This window comes from Trichoplusia ni, chromosome 4 (genome assembly GCF_003590095.1).
Source record: "Trichoplusia ni isolate ovarian cell line Hi5 chromosome 4, tn1, whole genome shotgun sequence".
In the NCBI taxonomy this organism is placed as follows: Eukaryota; Metazoa; Arthropoda; class Insecta; order Lepidoptera; family Noctuidae; genus Trichoplusia; species Trichoplusia ni.
The window spans coordinates 2,899,729-2,919,390 of record NC_039481.1 but is presented as its reverse complement, the minus strand read 5'-3'; the positions used below and the strand labels follow the sequence as shown (position 1 = coordinate 2,919,390).

General features: G+C 38.3%; 3 protein-coding genes across 7 annotated transcripts; 1 reads left to right on the top strand and 2 right to left on the bottom strand.

The window, feature by feature from the left end:
• Positions 1-117: 117 nt before the first annotated feature.
• On the bottom strand, positions 118-12,855 carry LOC113492536 (probable nucleoporin Nup54). Its single transcript, XM_026870022.1, has 13 exons — positions 12,534-12,855; positions 12,292-12,408; positions 11,757-11,852; positions 11,329-11,594; positions 11,002-11,155; positions 10,437-10,593; positions 9,985-10,093; positions 9,161-9,344; positions 8,823-8,911; positions 8,519-8,686; positions 6,554-6,673; positions 1,053-1,140; positions 118-714 (listed from the first exon to the last, which is right to left on the bottom strand). Exons 1-13 carry the CDS (start codon positions 12,592-12,594, stop codon positions 581-583), a joined length of 1,743 nt encoding a protein of 580 aa, XP_026725823.1. The 5' UTR covers positions 12,595-12,855; the 3' UTR covers positions 118-580.
• Positions 12,856-13,756: 901 nt separating this feature from the next.
• LOC113492545 (endothelial differentiation-related factor 1 homolog) lies at positions 13,757-14,649 on the bottom strand. Its single transcript, XM_026870037.1, has one exon. The coding sequence runs from the start codon at positions 14,537-14,539 to the stop codon at positions 14,099-14,101; it is 441 nt and encodes a 146-aa protein (XP_026725838.1). The 5' UTR covers positions 14,540-14,649; the 3' UTR covers positions 13,757-14,098.
• A 395-nt stretch (positions 14,650-15,044) lies between these two features.
• Positions 15,045-18,724, top strand: LOC113492539 (general transcription factor 3C polypeptide 6-like). 5 transcript variants are annotated; one of them, XM_026870030.1, is made up of 4 exons: positions 15,046-15,388; positions 15,540-15,704; positions 15,856-16,011; positions 17,153-17,240. In XM_026870030.1, exons 1-3 carry the CDS (start codon positions 15,238-15,240, stop codon positions 15,987-15,989), a joined length of 450 nt encoding a protein of 149 aa, XP_026725831.1. In that variant the 5' UTR covers positions 15,046-15,237; the 3' UTR covers positions 15,990-16,011; positions 17,153-17,240. The 5 variants fall into 5 exon arrangements, with proteins under 5 accessions (XP_026725832.1, XP_026725831.1, XP_026725829.1 ...); XM_026870031.1 differs by lacking the exon at positions 17,153-17,240 and having other exon boundaries at positions 15,045-15,388; positions 15,856-16,332; XM_026870028.1 differs by lacking the exons at positions 15,046-15,388; positions 15,540-15,704 and having other exon boundaries at positions 15,923-16,011; positions 17,153-18,724.
• Positions 18,725-19,662: the final 938 nt, after the last annotated feature.

Genomic DNA, 19,662 nt, shown 5'->3' with positions numbered 1-19,662 from the left:
CGTAAACAAAATATTTGGATCGATTCCGGAATATTTCTTAGGGGACATATCCATCCGCTTTGGATACAGATAATATCATTTAATTAGGTGACACACTATAAGATACATAAACAAAAACAGATTTAATCGACTTTTATTCAACATTTGCATAACAAATATGAGGAAATCATAAAGAAGATTCTTCGAAAGCACAAATCGAAGAATAATGTAGTTATGAAATATCTAGATTACAATAAAAATGTAGGAATATTTGTTTAAATTCAGATTGCTTCTCGATGTCGAAGTTTAATTAGAAAAATACTATGAAATATATTGTAGGTCAATCAGTAGCCGATCCATGGTAATAAGGGCTAAGAGGTTCGATCCCTACCCCGTACCCCTCCAAGTATATAAGATTACAGTTTAAAAAGATCAAAGAAACTCTACCCAAAGTAAAGTAGGGTTATTTTCAATTGATATCATTTATTCCTAGTACAAAAATACGGTGAGAATAGTGTTATCTTTTTCTGTTTACAGTGACCAAAATCTCTCATTCCAACCCTGGATCAATGGTCGTTGAATGGGCTCAAGATGTCACAGGTTAAGCTCTAACAAGCCGCGACATGCCCTCGGCAATAATACCGAGTGCGGCCAAGTCCTTACGCGCTGTGTCCAACAGGTGAGCCATCCCTTTCTGTTGTAGAGACAAAAACTGCTTCACATCTTCTTGTGCACCTACAAAAACAAAAGTAATATTATTAAAGATTTTAATTATTATAAATCCGACGTAGATACTGACGGTGCTGACACACAAATATCTCACAATTAGGTATTCCCAAAAAGTTGTAAAATTCCAATGAGATAATGAAAAAAAAACAATGTTATTCCTGTACATTCCCAAATTATCGGACGTAAATTCAACCTACTATTCTATATTATTCTACTGTACTATTATTGTGATAGTAAATCTTCATTTTAAATTAAGTTCATAGATTTGAAGTGAAAGTATAGTGAAGAAGTTGTTAAAAAATATAGCTGATTGTTTTTAAAATTGGATTAAATAGATATCTTACCAGGATCCAGATGGTAGCGTTCATGCGATGCGCCTGTGCTGGCGCTGCGCTGCAGTCTCACCGCACAGAGCAGCTCATTCAACCGACCCTAAACAAGAGGTAACTTCAGTACATACAAAGATTTATTATGGTGCTTTTTTATAGCGTTCATTGAATAAAAATGCTGTAAGTAGGTATATCTACATATTAGATATATTTGTCCGTAAGGGTAATTCTAAAGTTATGATCAGACTGTCATCACCAAAATCAAAATCCATTTATTAACGTTAAGCGGCTTAGCACTTTTTGAACTCCGGAACGCCTTTTTGAAAAATTTGGACACCTGTCACGTTATGATGGTACCACTGGCATACCGTTGCCGCGTTGCTTGAACTCGATTATTTCAATTTTTTGTTATAGCGGCAACTACAATTTGTGAAAATTATATCTAGCTACCAAAATCACCAGTCTTACTTTAAGTCTCAGTAGTGGTCCAAAAATTATAATCTGACGTCGCCCAAAAAATATCATAAAGACACTTTTTTCCTCAGATTATATTTATCATATCAAAAAATAATATGCTTGATCATAGCTTGGTTTTTAGGCCTAATCACGTGTGATATGCATGTCGGGTATGGCTTATGGCGGACTTTAAAATAACTATGGAGTTTTGTACATTGGTTTTGGGTCGCAATAACCAATATCCACGTAGTTAAGGTATGTGGGCAAAAACTAGTAAGCACAAATTAAATAAACTGTCATAAGAATATTCAAACTTAATGCCCCGTGTTCATGTCTTCGCCCCTAAATGGCTTATACCACTTCCAACACCTTTGATCAAATCACTCTTGATAAAAAAAAAAATCAATTAACAAGTATGATTATTTCTATTCGAAAAAGTTGCTTGATCATAGCAAAAGTGATTATTCACTCCATAAAGACGTCACAATAGCATTATTAGCATTTATTTTAGGCTGGGTTTTTTGGACTTGACATCATTGTCGGATTTAAAGACATAGCGTAATCTCTCTTCTATCGATGTACTGAAAAAAGAACGTTTGCGGATATAAGTGTATATCAGGATTGCGACGTTATTCGTTGCGTTCGTTATTTCGAAAAAAAAAGTAAAAATGTTTGGCCATAGTACCCGAAGGGACCGATTAACAAGTGCAGTTACCGTACTGCTGCTACTTGTGACAATGCGAATAAAAAAAAATCTGGGTCTACTTTGAGCTTTGAGCCAACACACTATACTACACAACAAATACTTGGGGGGCCTAAAAAAATTTTAATGGTAAAGCAGGTTCTTTTTTTACAAAAACTTTCTGACCTTCTGTATGCACAAGAAGACGGAAATTTTTATGCCGATATGTACGGCTTTCGCAATGTATGCTAAAGCCTATATAGAAAACAATAAAACCTCATATTCACTATGGAAAAAGTGGGTGGTCGTCTGTTTTTCTGTTGGTGCTATGTTAACAAGCAATAGAAATAAAAACGCTTATAGTTTTTATGGTTTTTTTTTTTAAGATATTGTTATGGAAGTCCAACTCGCACTTGCCCGGCTTTTCTTTTTAATATTTTACCCAAACACTGTTCATATCAAAGCAACAAGATTATTTTAACTTCACCAAAATGCAGTAACCTTTGCCCAACCTTCATTGAAATAGAAATTTCATTATCTAATCATTTAATAACAACAACACTTTTAAATAGATTCAACAAGCTTGTGCCTGTCTGTTGTTTCATTTCCGTATCATTGTAACATATGCAATTATCAACCGTAAATTGTGATATATTTTTGGATACATCGTAATTAAAACCTTACAAAAAAATACACCCCATAAATATCCTCTTTTAAAAGACAAAAAATTGTCAAGGAAGCCGACAAATATAACGATCTCGAAACAGCTAGCAATTGTTATCTTAAAACGACCTATCACAAATCTCTTTCCAGAGACCATAAGCGGAAATTACCAGTAACACCTATCATTTATACCTCCGACTATCCCACTTGATTCACAAGATTATATGGATTCAGAGTGCGTGATACAACAGTGGTATAAACGTGAAACCTCCTTCGTCGGAGCGAAATGTTAATCTCGTTGAATCGGCTGTTCCCGATGACTTTCAAACTCTAATGTATTATCCGATAAGATATCGAGATATCTGTCTGGTCTGGCCCTATTCTGATTACTAACTACTTAATTACTTTAGTGACGTTCCAAGGAGTTTTGTTACCAGAAAACGTATTAAAATTGAAAGGGTTTATAAAACTTATTGCCTGATTGTTGAGTCTAAAGCTCCTCGTTCGTTTTCACCACAGTACATGGTAGGCAAATGAAATTCGTTTTGGTGACTTAAAGAAATTTGGACGTTAAGTTGAATCGATGGGAATCTCTCTCATATAGCTTATGGTCTGCACTATGAGCTCCTGAATTACAGAATTGCTTCCATGATGTTTTGACCCTTGAGATATAGCAGCATAAGGCTAAGTTTCTATTAGGGATGCGTAGTGAGGCACCCCTTCCTAGGAAAAAACAGACTCGCATTCATTTTCATTAGTATTTTCATAAAGAAAATGTTTTTTTTAAAGAGTTTTTTCCTCAAGAAAATCTAAGTTACATTTGCGGCCATTAGCGTTATATGGATTGGATTGTTACTTGTTAGTAGGCACGAAGGCACTGCCGTTGGTATTAGGCTCACCCTAATGCATATCGTGTTTACAAAAGGCAATTTTTTGGCAGTAAGCTGGAAACAATTTTAAAGGCTTAGCATAAAAAAAATCAGATAAGTCAAAAAATCCTACAAGAGCGTCTTTTAACAGCAACTCCACAATTTTCTGAAATCACATTCTCCCTGCAAATCCTTAGAAATATTGCATAAAACCGATAATAAATACCCCCACATCTGTAAACCCATGACAAGACACATGTATCAATTGTTTGATTCTCTCCCTGAATAGAGAATTTCCCTAGAGAATTTCCAAGCTGAGTATACACTAATAGTATATTAAAGAAAACTTACATCTACAATCAGTTCACCAGATAACGGTTAAAAAAGTAAAACTATTATTAGAGACATTTTTACATTAACCCTATCACAACTGTTTAACATTCTCACATGACAGACAAAATGTATCAAATGAACAAACAACCACATAATGGAGACAGTCTTGAAAACTCGTACATTTAGAACAAAGTCATTTTCCTAAATATGTACCTAAGTTACCTTTATAATTGTCTGCTTGTAAAATAAATATACAAAATGAAAATTAATTGTTGCTTCAACGTCACTTTGCAAACAAAGATAGGCGTATCATTTCATAGTTTGTACTGTGATCATGATAACTTGCTAACAACAATGATAGTGTCAAACACATTTTGCTTGTTCATCTATTGCTTTACTTGCACTGTAAAATGTGGAGTTATGTTGTTAAAATTGTACTATAAATGTATTTAAAGTGGCATGCACGATAAAAATCGTTATTTATAAGCAAGGGCAAAATTCTGAGAAGAGAACGAGAAAACCTGTTGTTCGCAGTGCATATAACTTGAGTCCTAATGTTTCATAGTAAACCACGACATTTATAACGTACAAACCTATTAAATTGATATAATAAAGTTATGGAATTTAACCAACGGATGTTCATAACATTTGGCATACAATGATACTAAATTTTTATCACAGATTATAATGGAATCAAATAATATGTACACTCCTTTCCTGCATGCTAAACAAAATGTATAAATTAGATGCAGAGTAAATCAAAAACTGGATTTATCCGGTTCCGAAGGCATTCATATAATATATGTACAAAGATTATAAATGAGTCAGTGATAAAGTGAATTCCTAAATATGTTAATATACATACGAAAGATATTCTACACTAAATAGACACAAAATAAGTAGTCATTCCGATGTCGCAAAGTAACTTACACCTTTGTCTATAATATTGCATATCTATGATTTCTCTTGACAATACTGCTATGTCAATATTAACGATTCCCAGTGTGCAGCTTGCCTTATACCAAACTTAGTACAAAAAAATATATATTTATATATACAATGTTACATTTTAAAGGTAAACGAATACGTAACTTGGTTAATTGTTAGTTTATCAACAACACCGTCACGGTACACTGGTATCTGTTATAACAATGTCTGGTGTCTGGAGATAAGTCGATAGGCAGGTGATAAGACAAGCGAACACGCGGTCACTGGGTGATCGGAGACATTTCGGCAGACAAGGTCGACTATCGAAATTAACGGCCCTACTGATAAAATAGTCTGATCCCATTAGATAGTGTGCGAACCATGTACTGTTTTGATAGAAAATATATACTTGAAAATCGTTGAGAATACGCAATAGTCTGACTAAAGTCCGATAATCATGTATTATCTATAACATTGTTTTGTAATAATTGATACCTGTATCTAAGAATTCACAGGAAAACAAGTAAAACATCAGAAATACTGGTAGAGTGAAGGTCGGACTCGCAAAAGTGAGGGTGCCCTTAAAATTATTTGTTGCTCACCAACAAATTCATAACCGTAACAACCTTTCTGAACCTCAAACGTTATTTCAACTGCCTAGCTATCAGGTTATGAGCAGGACGGATGGGTGAGCCGACAGCGGAACCTCAGTTATGGGCCTCCGTTTTTACTTTTTGGGTATGGAACCCTAAATACCTTTTTATAGCTATAAACTTAGTACATAATTTAGATGATATCCATATCAATCAACCAGTACTAATTGATTGCACGGATAGCCGTGTGGTTGAGGTCATCACGCCAAACTCACTATGCGTGACGTGTCGCGGGGTCGATCCCTGGGTAGCACAAGCGTTCTGTTGTGATGTTTGACGCCAACATCCCTATTTTGATCGAACAGCATACCCTTGTCTCGATTCGTAGACATTCGAAGACAGTATTACATGTTCAAGCGCTGAAGCTTTAATTAAAATAATACTGGTATATTTCGAATCACATTATATACGGTGCCGTATTAAGGTCGATTTATATCTAAAGACATTGAGTATGGCAGACACCGACAGACACCATTTATTTATATGTAACGTATAGAAACGTGCCGTGACAGACACCCCGGATACCGACAGACACCGTCATCGGCGCCCGCTCTCACTGGCAGTTACTGCATAGCTTAATTAATATCATTTTGTCTGCCACGGCACGTGTCTGCCACACTCAATGTCTGTAGATATAAATCGACCTTTATCCATAAAGCACTTTAGACCAGTGCCTAGGCGCCCACTATGAGCAGGGGCCCAGCACTTTCGAAAAATAAAAATTTAAAAGGGGACTGTGTGGTTTTTTAAAACCACGGTAGAAGCCCACACTACAGACACTATAAGAGTGAGAGTTTAGATTGTGACCAAAGATACAAAAGAAGGTTGTATGCATCTAAAACAAACTCGATTATTTTTTAGGATTACAGATACAATAATTTGGAGCAAGGGGGCCTCCACTCCTTTTTTGCCCCTTTATAAATAGGAACTTACGTTATACAGCGGAGGGGCTGCGAGTTGTGACGTCAGCTCGTGAAGGCGCGCCCGTGCAGCCTCCTCCTCCGGACTCAGAGCGGCGCCAACGCGACCTATGACCTCACGGCGAGCCACCACCTGTGATACAAAAGTTATTTAAGAATATTGCTACACCAAAAATAAAAATATGATCTTTTATTTTTTCATTATTTAACCAAACCAAAAATTTACATTGTTCCTTTTTTTTAATAGTATGCCAATTGTCCGAGAATGACGTCAGAGATAGAGCGAAGTGAAGAAGAAAATATAAGGAAAGCTGACTCCACCACCATGTGGGTCATATTGCTGAGATGAGAAAGAGAGTATGGTGAAATCTAGGCCTTAGGCCAAAAATTAGATGGGGAGGTTAAAAATTATCAGCAATAGAATCGATACGAAGAGCAAGACACAGAGAAGAATAGCATGAACGGGAGGCTTCTACCCGGCAGTGGATTATTCAGACCTAGGGATAATGACGATGATGAAGTTACAGTTAACAATACGAATGTGTCAAACAATTCGCTGTCGGAGGGTGATGAATTGCATCGGCCAAACCGATTAGATTCTGGCGCCACCCACTTCGTATGTAGACCGGATAAAACTTAGCTAAATCTGTGACCGATCAACTATTGTAGTTGTAGTTAAGCCACGAGTTCTTCTTACTCCTCACTGCCGCTGCGCGTGCAGGCGCGCGGCCAGGTCGGCGAGGCGCGCGCTGGCGGCGGCGCGGCGCGTGCGCAGCTCGGCCGCTCTATACTAGTAGCTCGTGTGTACCTGCAGCAGCGTGTGCCTGCGCGCGTGCAGGCGCGCGGCCAGGTCGGCGAGGCGCGCGCTGGCGGCGGCGCGGCGCGTGCGCAGCTCGGCCGCTCTATACTAGTAGCTCGTGTGTACCTGCAGCAGCGTGTGCCTGCGCGCGTGCAGGCGCGCGGCCAGGTCGGCGAGGCGCGCGCTGGCGGCGGCGCGGCGCGTGCGCAGCTCGGCCGCTCTATACTAGTAGCTCGTGTGTACCTGCAGCAGCGTGTGCCTGCGCGCGTGCAGGCGCGCGGCCAGGTCGGCGAGGCGCGCGCTGGCGGCGGCGCGGCGCGTGCGCAGCTCGGCCGCTCTATACTAGTAGCTCGTGTGTACCTGCAGCAGCGTGTGCCTGCGCGCGTGCAGGCGCGCGGCCAGGTCGGCGAGGCGCGCGCTGGCGGCGGCGCGGCGCGTGCGCAGCTCGGCCGCTCTATACTAGTAGCTCGTGTGTACCTGCAGCAGCGTGTGCCTGCGCGCGTGCAGGCGCGCGGCCAGGTCGGCGAGGCGCGCGCTGGCGGCGGCGCGGCGCGTGCGCAGCTCGGCCGCTCTATACTAGTAGCTCGTGTGTACCTGCAGCAGCGTGTGCCTGCGCGCGTGCAGGCGCGCGGCCAGGTCGGCGAGGCGCGCGCTGGCGGCGGCGCGGCGCGTGCGCAGCTCGGCCGCTCTATACTAGTAGCTCGTGTGTACCTGCAGCAGCGTGTGCCTGCGCGCGTGCAGGCGCGCGGCCAGGTCGGCGAGGCGCGCGCTGGCGGCGGCGCGGCGCGTGCGCAGCTCGGCCGCTCTATACTAGTAGCTCGTGTGTACCTGCAGCAGCGTGTGCCTGCGCGCGTGCAGGCGCGCGGCCAGGTCGGCGAGGCGCGCGCTGGCGGCGGCGCGGCGCGTGCGCAGCTCGGCCGCTCTATACTAGTAGCTCGTGTGTACCTGCAGCAGCGTGTGCCTGCGCGCGTGCAGGCGCGCGGCCAGGTCGGCGAGGCGCGCGCTGGCGGCGGCGCGGCGCGTGCGCAGCTCGGCCGCTCTATACTAGTAGCTCGTGTGTACCTGCAGCAGCGTGTGCCTGCGCGCGTGCAGGCGCGCGGCCAGGTCGGCGAGGCGCGCGCTGGCGGCGGCGCGGCGCGTGCGCAGCTCGGCCGCTCTATACTAGTAGCTCGTGTGTACCTGCAGCAGCGTGTGCCTGCGCGCGTGCAGGCGCGCGGCCAGGTCGGCGAGGCGCGCGCTGGCGGCGGCGCGGCGCGTGCGCAGCTCGGCCAGCTCGCCCGCCGCGCGCTGCAACCACTGCGCCTGCAGCCGCGCCTGCTCCGACTGGCAGCGGCTGCGAAACTTTATCTACAACAACACCAGCATATTCTATTTCTTTTACCCCATAGGTGAATAATAAAAAAATCAACTGCCTATCGTGGTCATAGGCTTTCAGACGACCCCGGAACCCCGAGAACCGAATTAATCAGATATAAGTAGTTACCTCAGAGAATCCAATAATGGGCACTGGAATGTAGTTCTCAGGATCAGGATTGTCTGCCTGTGCTTGCTTCCAGAGACGCTTGTCCATACCTGCACACAAGAACAAAATTAGATTGCCTTGCACCGCACGCGGTTGACGTAGCACGGCAGTTAAGGTAGTCAGTAAGAACCTAACACTACCCATTCCCTCCCCCGAGGGAGCGGGTGTCGAAAAAGATTTTCCCACCTTACTAAATTAAGTTGTCAGTTCATTGCGTCGAACATCCAGATCAGAACAGACATCGTCTTTCAAAATCGCTGACTCTGTGTCCGGTTGTGACCAAGTCTAGCAGTAGATACCTGGCGGCGGCGTCTGCAGGTAGTGGGCCAGCATCTGCGGCGTGGGCGCGGTGACGGGCGTGACGGACACGCAGCCGGCGCCGCCCAGCGCCGCGCGCGCGCCGCCGCCCCACAGGAAGCCCGCCAGCTCGCCCGCCGACACCGGCGCGCCGCCCGCGCCCTTGTCCACCACGAATATCACCACCTTACATACACACAACAACCTATTAGTCACTGCGACTAGTAAGATCGGCCAAGCCATTCAAAGAGGGTGGTGATCTCTGCGCGTTTCAGCAGTTTTCATTGTTGATTCATTTCATTTCCGTGTTTCAGTGTTTCTCCCTGACTTGCAAAATCGAAATATTTATATGAATTCCTTCAGGCCCAGTTTCGATCTAGGTGTCTATCCTAAAAATATATTTGTATTGTCATACAAACTTTTATACTTATAAACGTTTTATGGCAAGATTTACAAAACATTAAAGTAAAAGAGAGTCTAGTCACATCGAAATTGGAAGCTTTATGTTTGAACTTATGTTTTAAGGTAGCGCATAATTTGTGGATATGGCTCTGAATAATACATCCATAACACGACTCGCGACCGAGTTAGCTCGAGCTTAAAATCATTGTAAATACATCTCAGAAAAGTTATTATACCGAATGATACTGTATACTACTATTTGTCTAAAACCTATCCAATTAACAATTCCAAATGGAATTAGCATAATCTAGGCCCTTAAAAGCTGGCACATGCAAAATTATATAAAGATGATCATCTAAGTCATCACCATTTTTTGGGAGGGATGTAATATACTTTCAAGAATACTTCAGACCCCAAAACTGACCTGGCTTTTGGTGTCTGATACGGCTTTAATACATTCAATATTGACTGCTAAGTTTGGTTTGTTTCCCAACAAACCCTGCAGAGACGTTATTAGAGCCTGTTGATTATTTCTGGAACAAACACATTTCCTTTTAAACTTTTGCACAGATTGATATTACCTATACATATATTTTTTCTTAACACCTACCTTTCTAACAACTATTAATATAGGTTGATACATCTTTAAGCTGCACAGCTTAAATAAATAAAGTTATAAATATTTGTTACAATACTATGGCAGGTATTACAATATAAAATGATGTTCCACCCCATACTGAATTTCCGATTGTTGTGTTGAAAAAATGCTTAGGCTTACGAAAATAAAAATTTTGACATTTTAATCCAATTTCTATTCCTTGGCCCTGTTCCTAGGCCCATCCATAAAAAGTCTGCTACAAAACAATGTATACTCACTTAATATCCTGTTCAGACTTGTTGAACATCATGGCGACATGGCCGTCTTTATCGTCGCGACCGCTAAGGCGAGAATAGCCCACTGACTTGAACCTGCATAGCGGGTTCTGTTCATTTAGTTCTAGTGGTGGGGCATTACGGCTGTAGTATGCTTGGCCTATAAATGAAGCATTTAAAGGATACTAGATTTTCGCATTTCAAAGTAATATTTATTTGGGAATGTCGTTTTATGTTCATGTCTATACATTTTAAACAGATCTCAGTCAGTTTTAGATAACTAACAGAATAAATATGTATCACCATTATGGAATGAATTTGAAAAGGTTTTTAAGTGCATTTAAGTCTGTTCCATGTTTGAGTTCTATAACCAAAGGCTAAAAACAGAACTGCTGTTGCCCTTTTGTGCCATAAATTTGTTGTTAACCTATTTGTACTGAACCGGGATTATGTCATAATTCTGACTTGTTCTTGACCAGTTTTTGAGGAAAATGTTTAAATTTATTTAACGAGTTAAACAGTATGTCTGAGCTGTCTTAAAATATTCTATAAATAAAATATATCTTACCAATTCCCCACATTGCCTGTATCAGGTTCCATTTAGCAAGTACCTGGTCGCGCTCATCCCCAAACACATTACAGTTGAAGACTGCAGCTACCAATGCTTCATGTGCTGATGATGGGCCAGCTTGCTGCTGTTGTTGCTGTTGTTGTTGCTGTTGCTGTAATAGAATGCTTATAATAACCAACCTGATTTTAAATTGAATGCAAGTTATGAAGAAATAATTTGTGAAATCTATATTTGTTAAATAGTAAGTGTGTCGTTAAATAATACACTAATATTGCACTAGTTAACAAATAGATAGTTAAAACAATATAGTCTTTATCAATATACCTGTGGCTGACCGAATTGAGTTGATGATCCAAGATTACTTCCGAAACCTCCAAAGCCTGTGGCCGGCTTGGCCCCAAATGAAGAGTTAAATGTGTTTCCAGTACCAAAACCACCAAGAGTGTTGGTACCAAAAGTTGGTGCAGTACTGCCAAATGTTGGTGCAGTACTCCCAAATGCTGGAGCTGCACTACCAAATGTTGGTGCTCCTGTTCCAAACCCAGTGCCAGTGCCAAATGTGTTAGAACCAAAGGTAGTAGCTCCAAAACCTGAAAATGTTTGAAACAATGCTTAATAAAATGCACAATCACTTTTCTTACATTTTGTAAAAGATTCACAATAATGTTGGCCTGGCCTTGCTAGGTAAAATGATACAGTAGGGTTCAATAAGGTCTAGCTAGAACAACTAAAATGTAATGAACAACGAATACCTGTGGCAGGCTTAGCAGCGGCAGCTCCAAATCCCGTACCGCCAAACAAAGATGGAGCAGTTGATGCTGGTGCACTTCCTAATTGCCCAAATGGTGCTGTAAAAAGATAAAGATGAAATAAAAAGAAATGACAAGTACTTGTGTGAATGTTTGTTCTGAGTCTGAGTGTCAATGTGCATGTGATTTGTATTTTTGAGAAACCCACTGTGACACAAGAATTTAATTCCTTTAATGATGGTGTAAAAAAAACCTGTCTAAACTCCATTTGTCAAAAGTGAAGTCTTACTTAAAAAAAGTAAACAATATTACATTATTATCTTTAGCTAGTAGCGTCAAACTTATATGTAATGACTAATTTATTTTTGTGATACTTATGTTGCTTTGGTAATCGTTATAGTTGTTTTACATTTGTTTTTAGTTGTGTTTTAATTCAAAACTGGTTTTTGAACAAAAAGATGGTGACAACCAAGATTGCTTGCCTTGTTTTTGAGTACCTGAACAAAGGTGCAAGTGTAACAACATGAGTCTTATTTACCAGTGCTGGTGGCAGGAGCGCCAAATGTTCCAAATCCAGTAGAAGTGGCAGGCGCCCCAAACGAACCAAATCCAGAGCTAGTAGTTGTTGTCGTAGCACCCCCAAATGAAAAAGTGGCTGAAAAGTTCAATAGTCAGTATTTTATGTTTTGAATGAAGATCTTACTACAACACAAGCTCACTTTGAAAGTAATACTAGCAACGTAGCGGATACACTCTATCAGTACTTATGAATGAACTTACGTTTAGCAGCAGCACCAAAAGTTGAACTTTGAGTACTTGGGGCTCCAAAAGAAAAAGCCATCCTGTACTCTGTTAATTTCGTCACTCAAGGTTCCATGCACTTAATAATTTAATCTTAAACATAAAACAGTAAACACAGTGAAATAAAATATAAAATACTGTAGCAGAATTCAGAAAATGTGAGGTTACAACGCAGAAACAAGCAAACCGCGAAGGGGAAGTAAACAGTTTGAGATTTGACTTGACATTGACATTTGAAACTAGATTATTCGTTTCTAAACGTATCCGAATCAACAATCATCGTTTAGAAAAATATGGGGATGTATACAGACAAAAATAATGTTTTTTTTTATCTTGTTGATCGTTTTAATTGATACAACAATAAGCACCCATAATATCTTTTCTTTTACTGTCATTCTAAAAAGTGAAAATCAAATCTGATAATATTTCGTATGTTGCATACAAACAATATTAAAACAAATATTCATTTAAAAGTTGATTACTATTATCATGAAATACATTATACTCTGCTATTTTCATAAGGTATTCGAATCCTAATTTTATACCTTGCGTAAAGCGTAATATTTCCTTCGATCGTCACAGATCTAAACTCCGTGTTATTTTACTTATAAGTAGTATAAGTACCTCGGTAAAATGTAAAGGTGTGTTTACATGGCACAAATCTAGTTCTGCATACCGCACTTGGTCAAGAGAGAGAGATATTTAAGTATAATATATCAATATTATAATAATTAAATTTATTTCAATATAAAAGATACTAAGCATTCAACAAACTATGTAAATAGTTTTGATAATATTATTCATTTATTTATCTACTCAAAAACAGTTTAAAGACTTAATCAAAACATGGTGATGTTATCTGCTGTATTGAACAAAATATTTGCAACATAACCTATAATTTTTAAGGATTTATTTTTCGCTTGGTTGGTCTTATGGAAGTGGATTTAAATTCAATGAGCAACAAAATTGTTATTGTGGCGCAATCATAACACTAACCATTAAACTTGTTATTGCACAATAAATTTAACACGTGACGTGCCACGATTTTTAAAATTTTGTTGATAAATGTTTATGCGCTACATGATCGCTTTGAAAACCGCTATTTCATTCTATTATATTCATTCATTGTATTTAAGCACTTAACGTAGCTGGTTACGTACCCCTACTAGAAATGTATAACCAAGAAATGAACCAAAACAAAGTATCAAATCGCAACGACTGCAACATTTAATTCAAATTACAATGCACACTAATATAAAATAAAACATAGTATTCATAAATAGCTATTTTTTTATTGCATATCACATCACCACTCCACCACAATCTCCAAATCCTACGTGAATATTGTGAACTTAGCGTTTTTCCTTGGTGGTAACACATCACAGATGGAACATTCCAGAGGAAAATAAATGCTTACATCATTTACTTAGTTAGTTTTTGTAAGTATACATTAATAAAGAACACATTCAACAGCAAAAATGAGATAGAATTATAATTATGCAATAAACAAATCGGAGATAAGTCTTCGCCTCCCAGGGAATCCGTTATTTCTTTCCTCCAGGAGGCTGGAGCGGTTGGCCTCGTTCTTTTCCACGAAGTTTTATTCCAATTGCCCTTTCGATTTTACCAAGAACAATGTTGTTTGGGATACCACGACCGGCCTCGTAATCGTTAACAATTTGAGGTTTCTCGCATATTTTAGTTGCCAAATCTTTTTGACTCATGCCTTTAGATTGTCTCCCTTGCATTATAAGCTTTCCCAAGTCAAGGGGTATTTTATCATGACGCAATTCTTCTGTCTCCCTGTCCAGTTTCGCCGTGTTTTTAGTGGTAACGTGTTGTTTATTCGTCCCAGCTCCATATTTTTGTTGAGTTTCAACTGGTAAACCTTGACGGCGTGCCGCATTGACGGCTTGTTCAGTCTTTAAAGCCGACGCTTTCGGCGGTTTTTTACGTAAAATCGTGACTGTATCCCAGTCAGACATTTTTGAGCAGCTGATACCACTGGTTTCACAAATAATCAACAGAAGAAGTGTACGAAAATTTATCTGCTTGCTTTTGCTTCGTATGTCCGTATGTGCCGTGACCAGTGTTGTATTTTCACACTATGCAACGTTAAGACAAGGATGTCCACTTGTCTATTTTTACAAAATCGACTACCGTAAATTATTTGTTGCTTAAAAAAAAGGGCATTTTTATTGATTATGAAACGGTGATTGGAATAATGAATCACAAACAAATGTTTTTACTTGTATGAAGTATTTCGAGACAGCTGCGTTTTATATAGAAATACTTAGATTTTTACTACTAGGTACTTGGACTAAAAAAACCTATGCTTCATTTCTGTAAATAGGTAGGTACCTGTGTTAGAAGGTGTTCTATTTTTATTTTTATTTTTTTAATGTCGAGTTTTAGTTAACTAGGTTTTAGTAGATTTCATTTCATCGATTTAATAGAGTATGGGCCATAGAAAAAGATGTACTCTACTCTTTTAGTTCTCTTAACCACCAACCTTTGGTGATTGGTTGCTCTCGCACTGCACATGTCGGTAACTCGGAACGAAACTGTCATAAATTGTCTCAAAACAAAGTAGTGTTGTTATGTTCAGATTTCCGAGTATTATATGAAAATAATTTAAACGAAACGAGTAATTGTCGCTTGACAGTCACTGATAAAAAGGAACATGAGTGACGAAGTTAGTGAGTCAGAAGAGGAGTATTTAGTGTACGCGGAGTTTGAAGATTCTATTAATATCGAAAAATATAGAGCAATCCATGTTTTAGGTGTTGATGGACATAATCCAATTATTCAAATGGATGAAACCTTCTTTACTGGTTAGTTAACTAATAAATAAATACAGTTTTCTATAATTAATTTATCAATACCTCAGCCTTAATTGTCTGTTTAAAAATATAACTAATGTGAATCCTATAAATATTTTTTGTAAATAATTTTAATTGTTAGCTTTGTTATTTTTGTTCTTAGGGAAATACGACCATGCGTTAGGAACTTACATGTTTTTTGAAGAAGATCCCAATCCTAAATCAGAGGATCCTTTATTTGACAAATTGCCTGAAAAGAATTTGAAGTATCTCTGTAAAACGAGAAAGTATTTAAATATGGAACATGCATATGTTACTCCTAAAGAAGGTAAGATTTCATGAATAAGAAACAGACTTAATAATAAGTACAAAATTGAGGAATAGAACTGCAACATAATTTTCAGTTTCTTACTTTTGTTTAGAAATGTAAGTATAATTTTGGATATGCAATTACAGCTTAATTTTATATTCTTTTACAGGCCATGACCCCCAAAATACAAAGCAAGAATTAGAGGATAATATAGCTCCGGTTAATTTTAAAACATTACAGGAAGGAATAGAAACATTTAAAAATCATTTCGAGTCAGAGTCAGTCACAGATGTTGATATGTAGTTGTTGACTCCATGAGTTAAAGGTGATTTTTAAATTTGTATAATCTAATACAATACATTGCTTATAAATGACTGTGGAAAAAAACCTATTTTAAGGGCTTTTTGTCAGGAAAGGCCTCTCTTTCTCCTATTAAAGTCTAGAGAAATTAACATCTCTTTGGATGGACTGTGTTATGTTTATAAACACTTGTATAATAGGACTCGAACTTTTCCCATCGCTGTAACATAGGCATACAAGAATAAATAAACAATTATTACTGGTTCTTTTACATTTTATAGAATACTGTTATGTAGCTTTTATATCAGATTGTAGTAAAAAAATAAAATAGTAAATATAAGTACAATATTTCGTTTTTATACTCACAAATACAAATATTCTACAACTACGGAACATAGACTATGCATTTGAAGCCTAGAGGGACACAGCAAATTAAATGTGAGCCAAAGCAAAAAAAACCGCCTTCACGTAAAGATCAAACAAACTAACGCGCGTTAGTAGCGTGTATAATAACCGTCGTATGTCCATAATATTATGTCCTAATCAACTGGTATATTCGTATTGGTGGATATGTTGCTATATTGCAAAATAAAAATAAAACATAAATTCTAGCAACACTGTGCAGGGTATTCCCGCTTTTGGAAGAAACATAATATAGAGCATCCATAACAAGTCTTACGTAGTATTGTTCCCATAATAAGTTGTGCTGTCACTAGGAACATACCTTCATGTGATTTTGTTTTAGTAAAAAATTAACAATGTTACTGTAAGTACTTTCCATTTTATTCTCCTGAGGAAGGCAGTAATAATTTAGTACTTACTAAAAAAGGTTAGTTTACATTAATAAGTAAACATGAGCTCAAGAAGGGTTTGAAATTTAGGTATAAATGTGAAAACTTAGTGTAATAATTGTGTGTATCCATACTGGTTATCTTTTATTGTCAATTGGGCTCTAAGGACCAATACGGAAAGTTGATCAATCAAGATTTGGATTTGTGCTGAATAGAAGACGAAATCACAATATTTTTACAAATTGAAATGTTTGCTATATCGTGACCGTGTTATGGCTATTTTATAGTATGTTTTTTTGACAGATTTTATTTATAATGCCTAAATGTTCGTAACAAATAAATGTACCGAAATAAAATTCGTTATGATTGTTTTAGGAACATGTCTAATCCGGACCCTCATTCAAGAGCCAAGAAAGTTAAAACTATTGAAGAAGTATTTCAAGAAGTGAATAAGAGATGTGTACGATTAAAAAAGAAAGATATAAAGAACAATAATTGTATACTGTATGAAGTCCTTGAAAAACTATTGACGCTGATGCGAAGTTGCGATAATTTATTTGATAGTCTGAACCCTAAACTGGAATATTTGGGGAGTTACTTTGACGGATTGCGCGTAGGGCAGCCTACTGAGTACGATATCAACGTTATCCTGACCATACACATGGATTATAGTAAAATCAAATTGGATGCGGCTGAAATCCAAAATGGTTATACTGCTATCAGAATGCCAGCAGAATTTCGTAGACTATCCAGGACACCGGACACGGTTATGAAAGGATTTAAAAAGACAGAATTATGGTGCGATAACCTTTTCCGCTTATCAGTTAAAAAGTTTCGAGAATGGATGCAAAGTGTTGTAGAAGCAGCTCTGAATAAATTACCGTCGGAAAATGGCAAGCGAATTCTAAAAATAAGAAACAATGATTATAAAATTAATTTCAAGGTGTCGGGTCCCGCGAATACTATCACCATTCATACAGACCATGATAACGTTATAGACATCGATCTGGTGCCGACTTTAATGTTTCAACTGCCAAAACGACCAAATTCATCAACCATTGACTTTGGAAAAGTTCAGGACTCTGGCTATTCTTATTACTTCGCTGTGCCAAAACCTACTGCTCACGATTATAGTTGGAGACTGGCTTTTCCTTATCAGGAACGATATTACATAAAAGATAAAAATAATTTAAAAAGTACGTTGAAATTGTTGAAGCAGTTTCGTGATGTACAAGGTTTTAATAAGCTAGCCAGTTACTTTATTAAAACTTTGTTCCTATGGGAAGTTGAAGATAAGGGAGCTATATTTTGGAAAAAAAGCTCCTTAACATTTTTAGTTTTCCACATGTTAAAAAAATTAAAGGAATGTTTGGAAATTGGAACTATTAAAAACTTTTGGTGTCCTGAGCACAATCTTCTAGAAAAAATAAAAATAGACACTCGTAGAAATTGGAGTAATCGCGTTTCTAATATTATAAATGACATGGAAAGAAATAAGCTGTCTAATCCGCAGATTGTATTGAAATACTTTACTCATAAAACGGCTTTTAAAACTTGATCAGTGCGGAATTTGTTGGTAGGTTAAATAATAAAACCAAAGTATGTTTGTCAATATCATTTCCGCTAAACAGTGACTCGTGAACAGCTACCTATAATATTAGATAAATTTAATTTACTTATCGACTACATTAAGTATAACAGACTGCACATAGTGTTTAAAGATGATATTGTTTAAAAACACTGTAAAACTAAGTAACTATAAGGTCTTTAATTTAAGCATAGGCATTTGCGTTATACATAATTTATAAATAAATTAAAGTTGTTAAGTATGGAACCCCTTTTTATCTTTGGGACTTATCATTCGCCCTTAAGCTATGGTTCCCAATAAAAAGTCGATTAATTTTTGACAAAATCATGTTTTGTCAAAAATTAATCTCATAAATAACACTTGCTATGTTTTTTTTATTAGTATTGACTAGGTTTTTCATAAGGAACCAGAAAAGAAATATACCTAATATGCAGAATGGACGAGCTTGCCACGTGTACTAGCTTGCGGATTCGTAATACATGTTTTCCGACGGTTCAGGTTTCCGCAGCAACGTTTTAGACTTGTAAAGAAAGCAGACTGCCGACCGACCTAGCATTGAGGCTGTGATATGTGTATTGACTTGCAAGGCTGCCTGTTCCTTGAAGCTAGCTTAATTTTGTGTGACCGAATAAAAGCCGAGATTTCGTGCAATCCTATGGGGTAATATTTCTGCGATTTACCGATTTCAATGAAAAATAATCAATATGATTAGGAAACATTTTTGTAGCCAAGCCCCTAATATTTAAGTCGAAGTGTACTTATATATATATTTACTAATTAAGTGAAAGTTGTTCATAATCGTATTCTGCAGTGTCAAGTATGTCAAGAATGGTTTGTAGTTAACTTCAGATAGCTACAGTCATATAAAGCAATTGAATCAAAATTATTGTTCCATTTAACCATGAAAGCGTTACTGGCAAAGTGAAATTCTTACTTTAAAAAACAGAGTCGTAGGATTTTGAATAAAGCATAAAGTCGATTAGCATCCGTGCCTACTAAGATCGGAGTTTACTATAAGGGGAAGACTGCAAGAGTCGAATTATTTAAGGACCCCCAGAAGGTGCTAGCTATCTATCAAAATCAAAATAGTATGAAGATGACAATGACCCGATGCCTGTATCTCTGAATGAACTCTCGTTTCGAGGTCTTTGAAGAAAAAAAAACAATAGGTACAGTAGATGTCTTCAGCAGTTATGGCTTTTCTGCGAAAAGTTTAGGTTGGACCTAAGCGAAGGATTAGATGTCATACCTCTATCACGCATTCAACAATTTACTCGTTTGCTTTAAGGTTTTATAG

Coding starts and splice junctions, on each gene's coding strand:
- LOC113492545 (XM_026870037.1), bottom strand. CDS start 14,539: ATGTCTGACTGGGATACAGTCACGATTTTACGTAAAAAACCGCCGAAA.
- LOC113492536 (XM_026870022.1), bottom strand. CDS start 12,594: ATGGCTTTTTCTTTTGGAGCCCCAAGTACTCAAAGTTCAACTTTTGGT. Junction 6,674..8,518: donor GCAGGCACACGCTGCTGCAG/GTACACACGAGC, acceptor TTTGTATCACAG/GTGGTGGCTCGCCGTGAGGT. Junction 715..1,052: donor ACGCTACCATCTGGATCCTG/GTAAGATATCTA, acceptor TTGTTTTTGTAG/GTGCACAAGAAGATGTGAAG.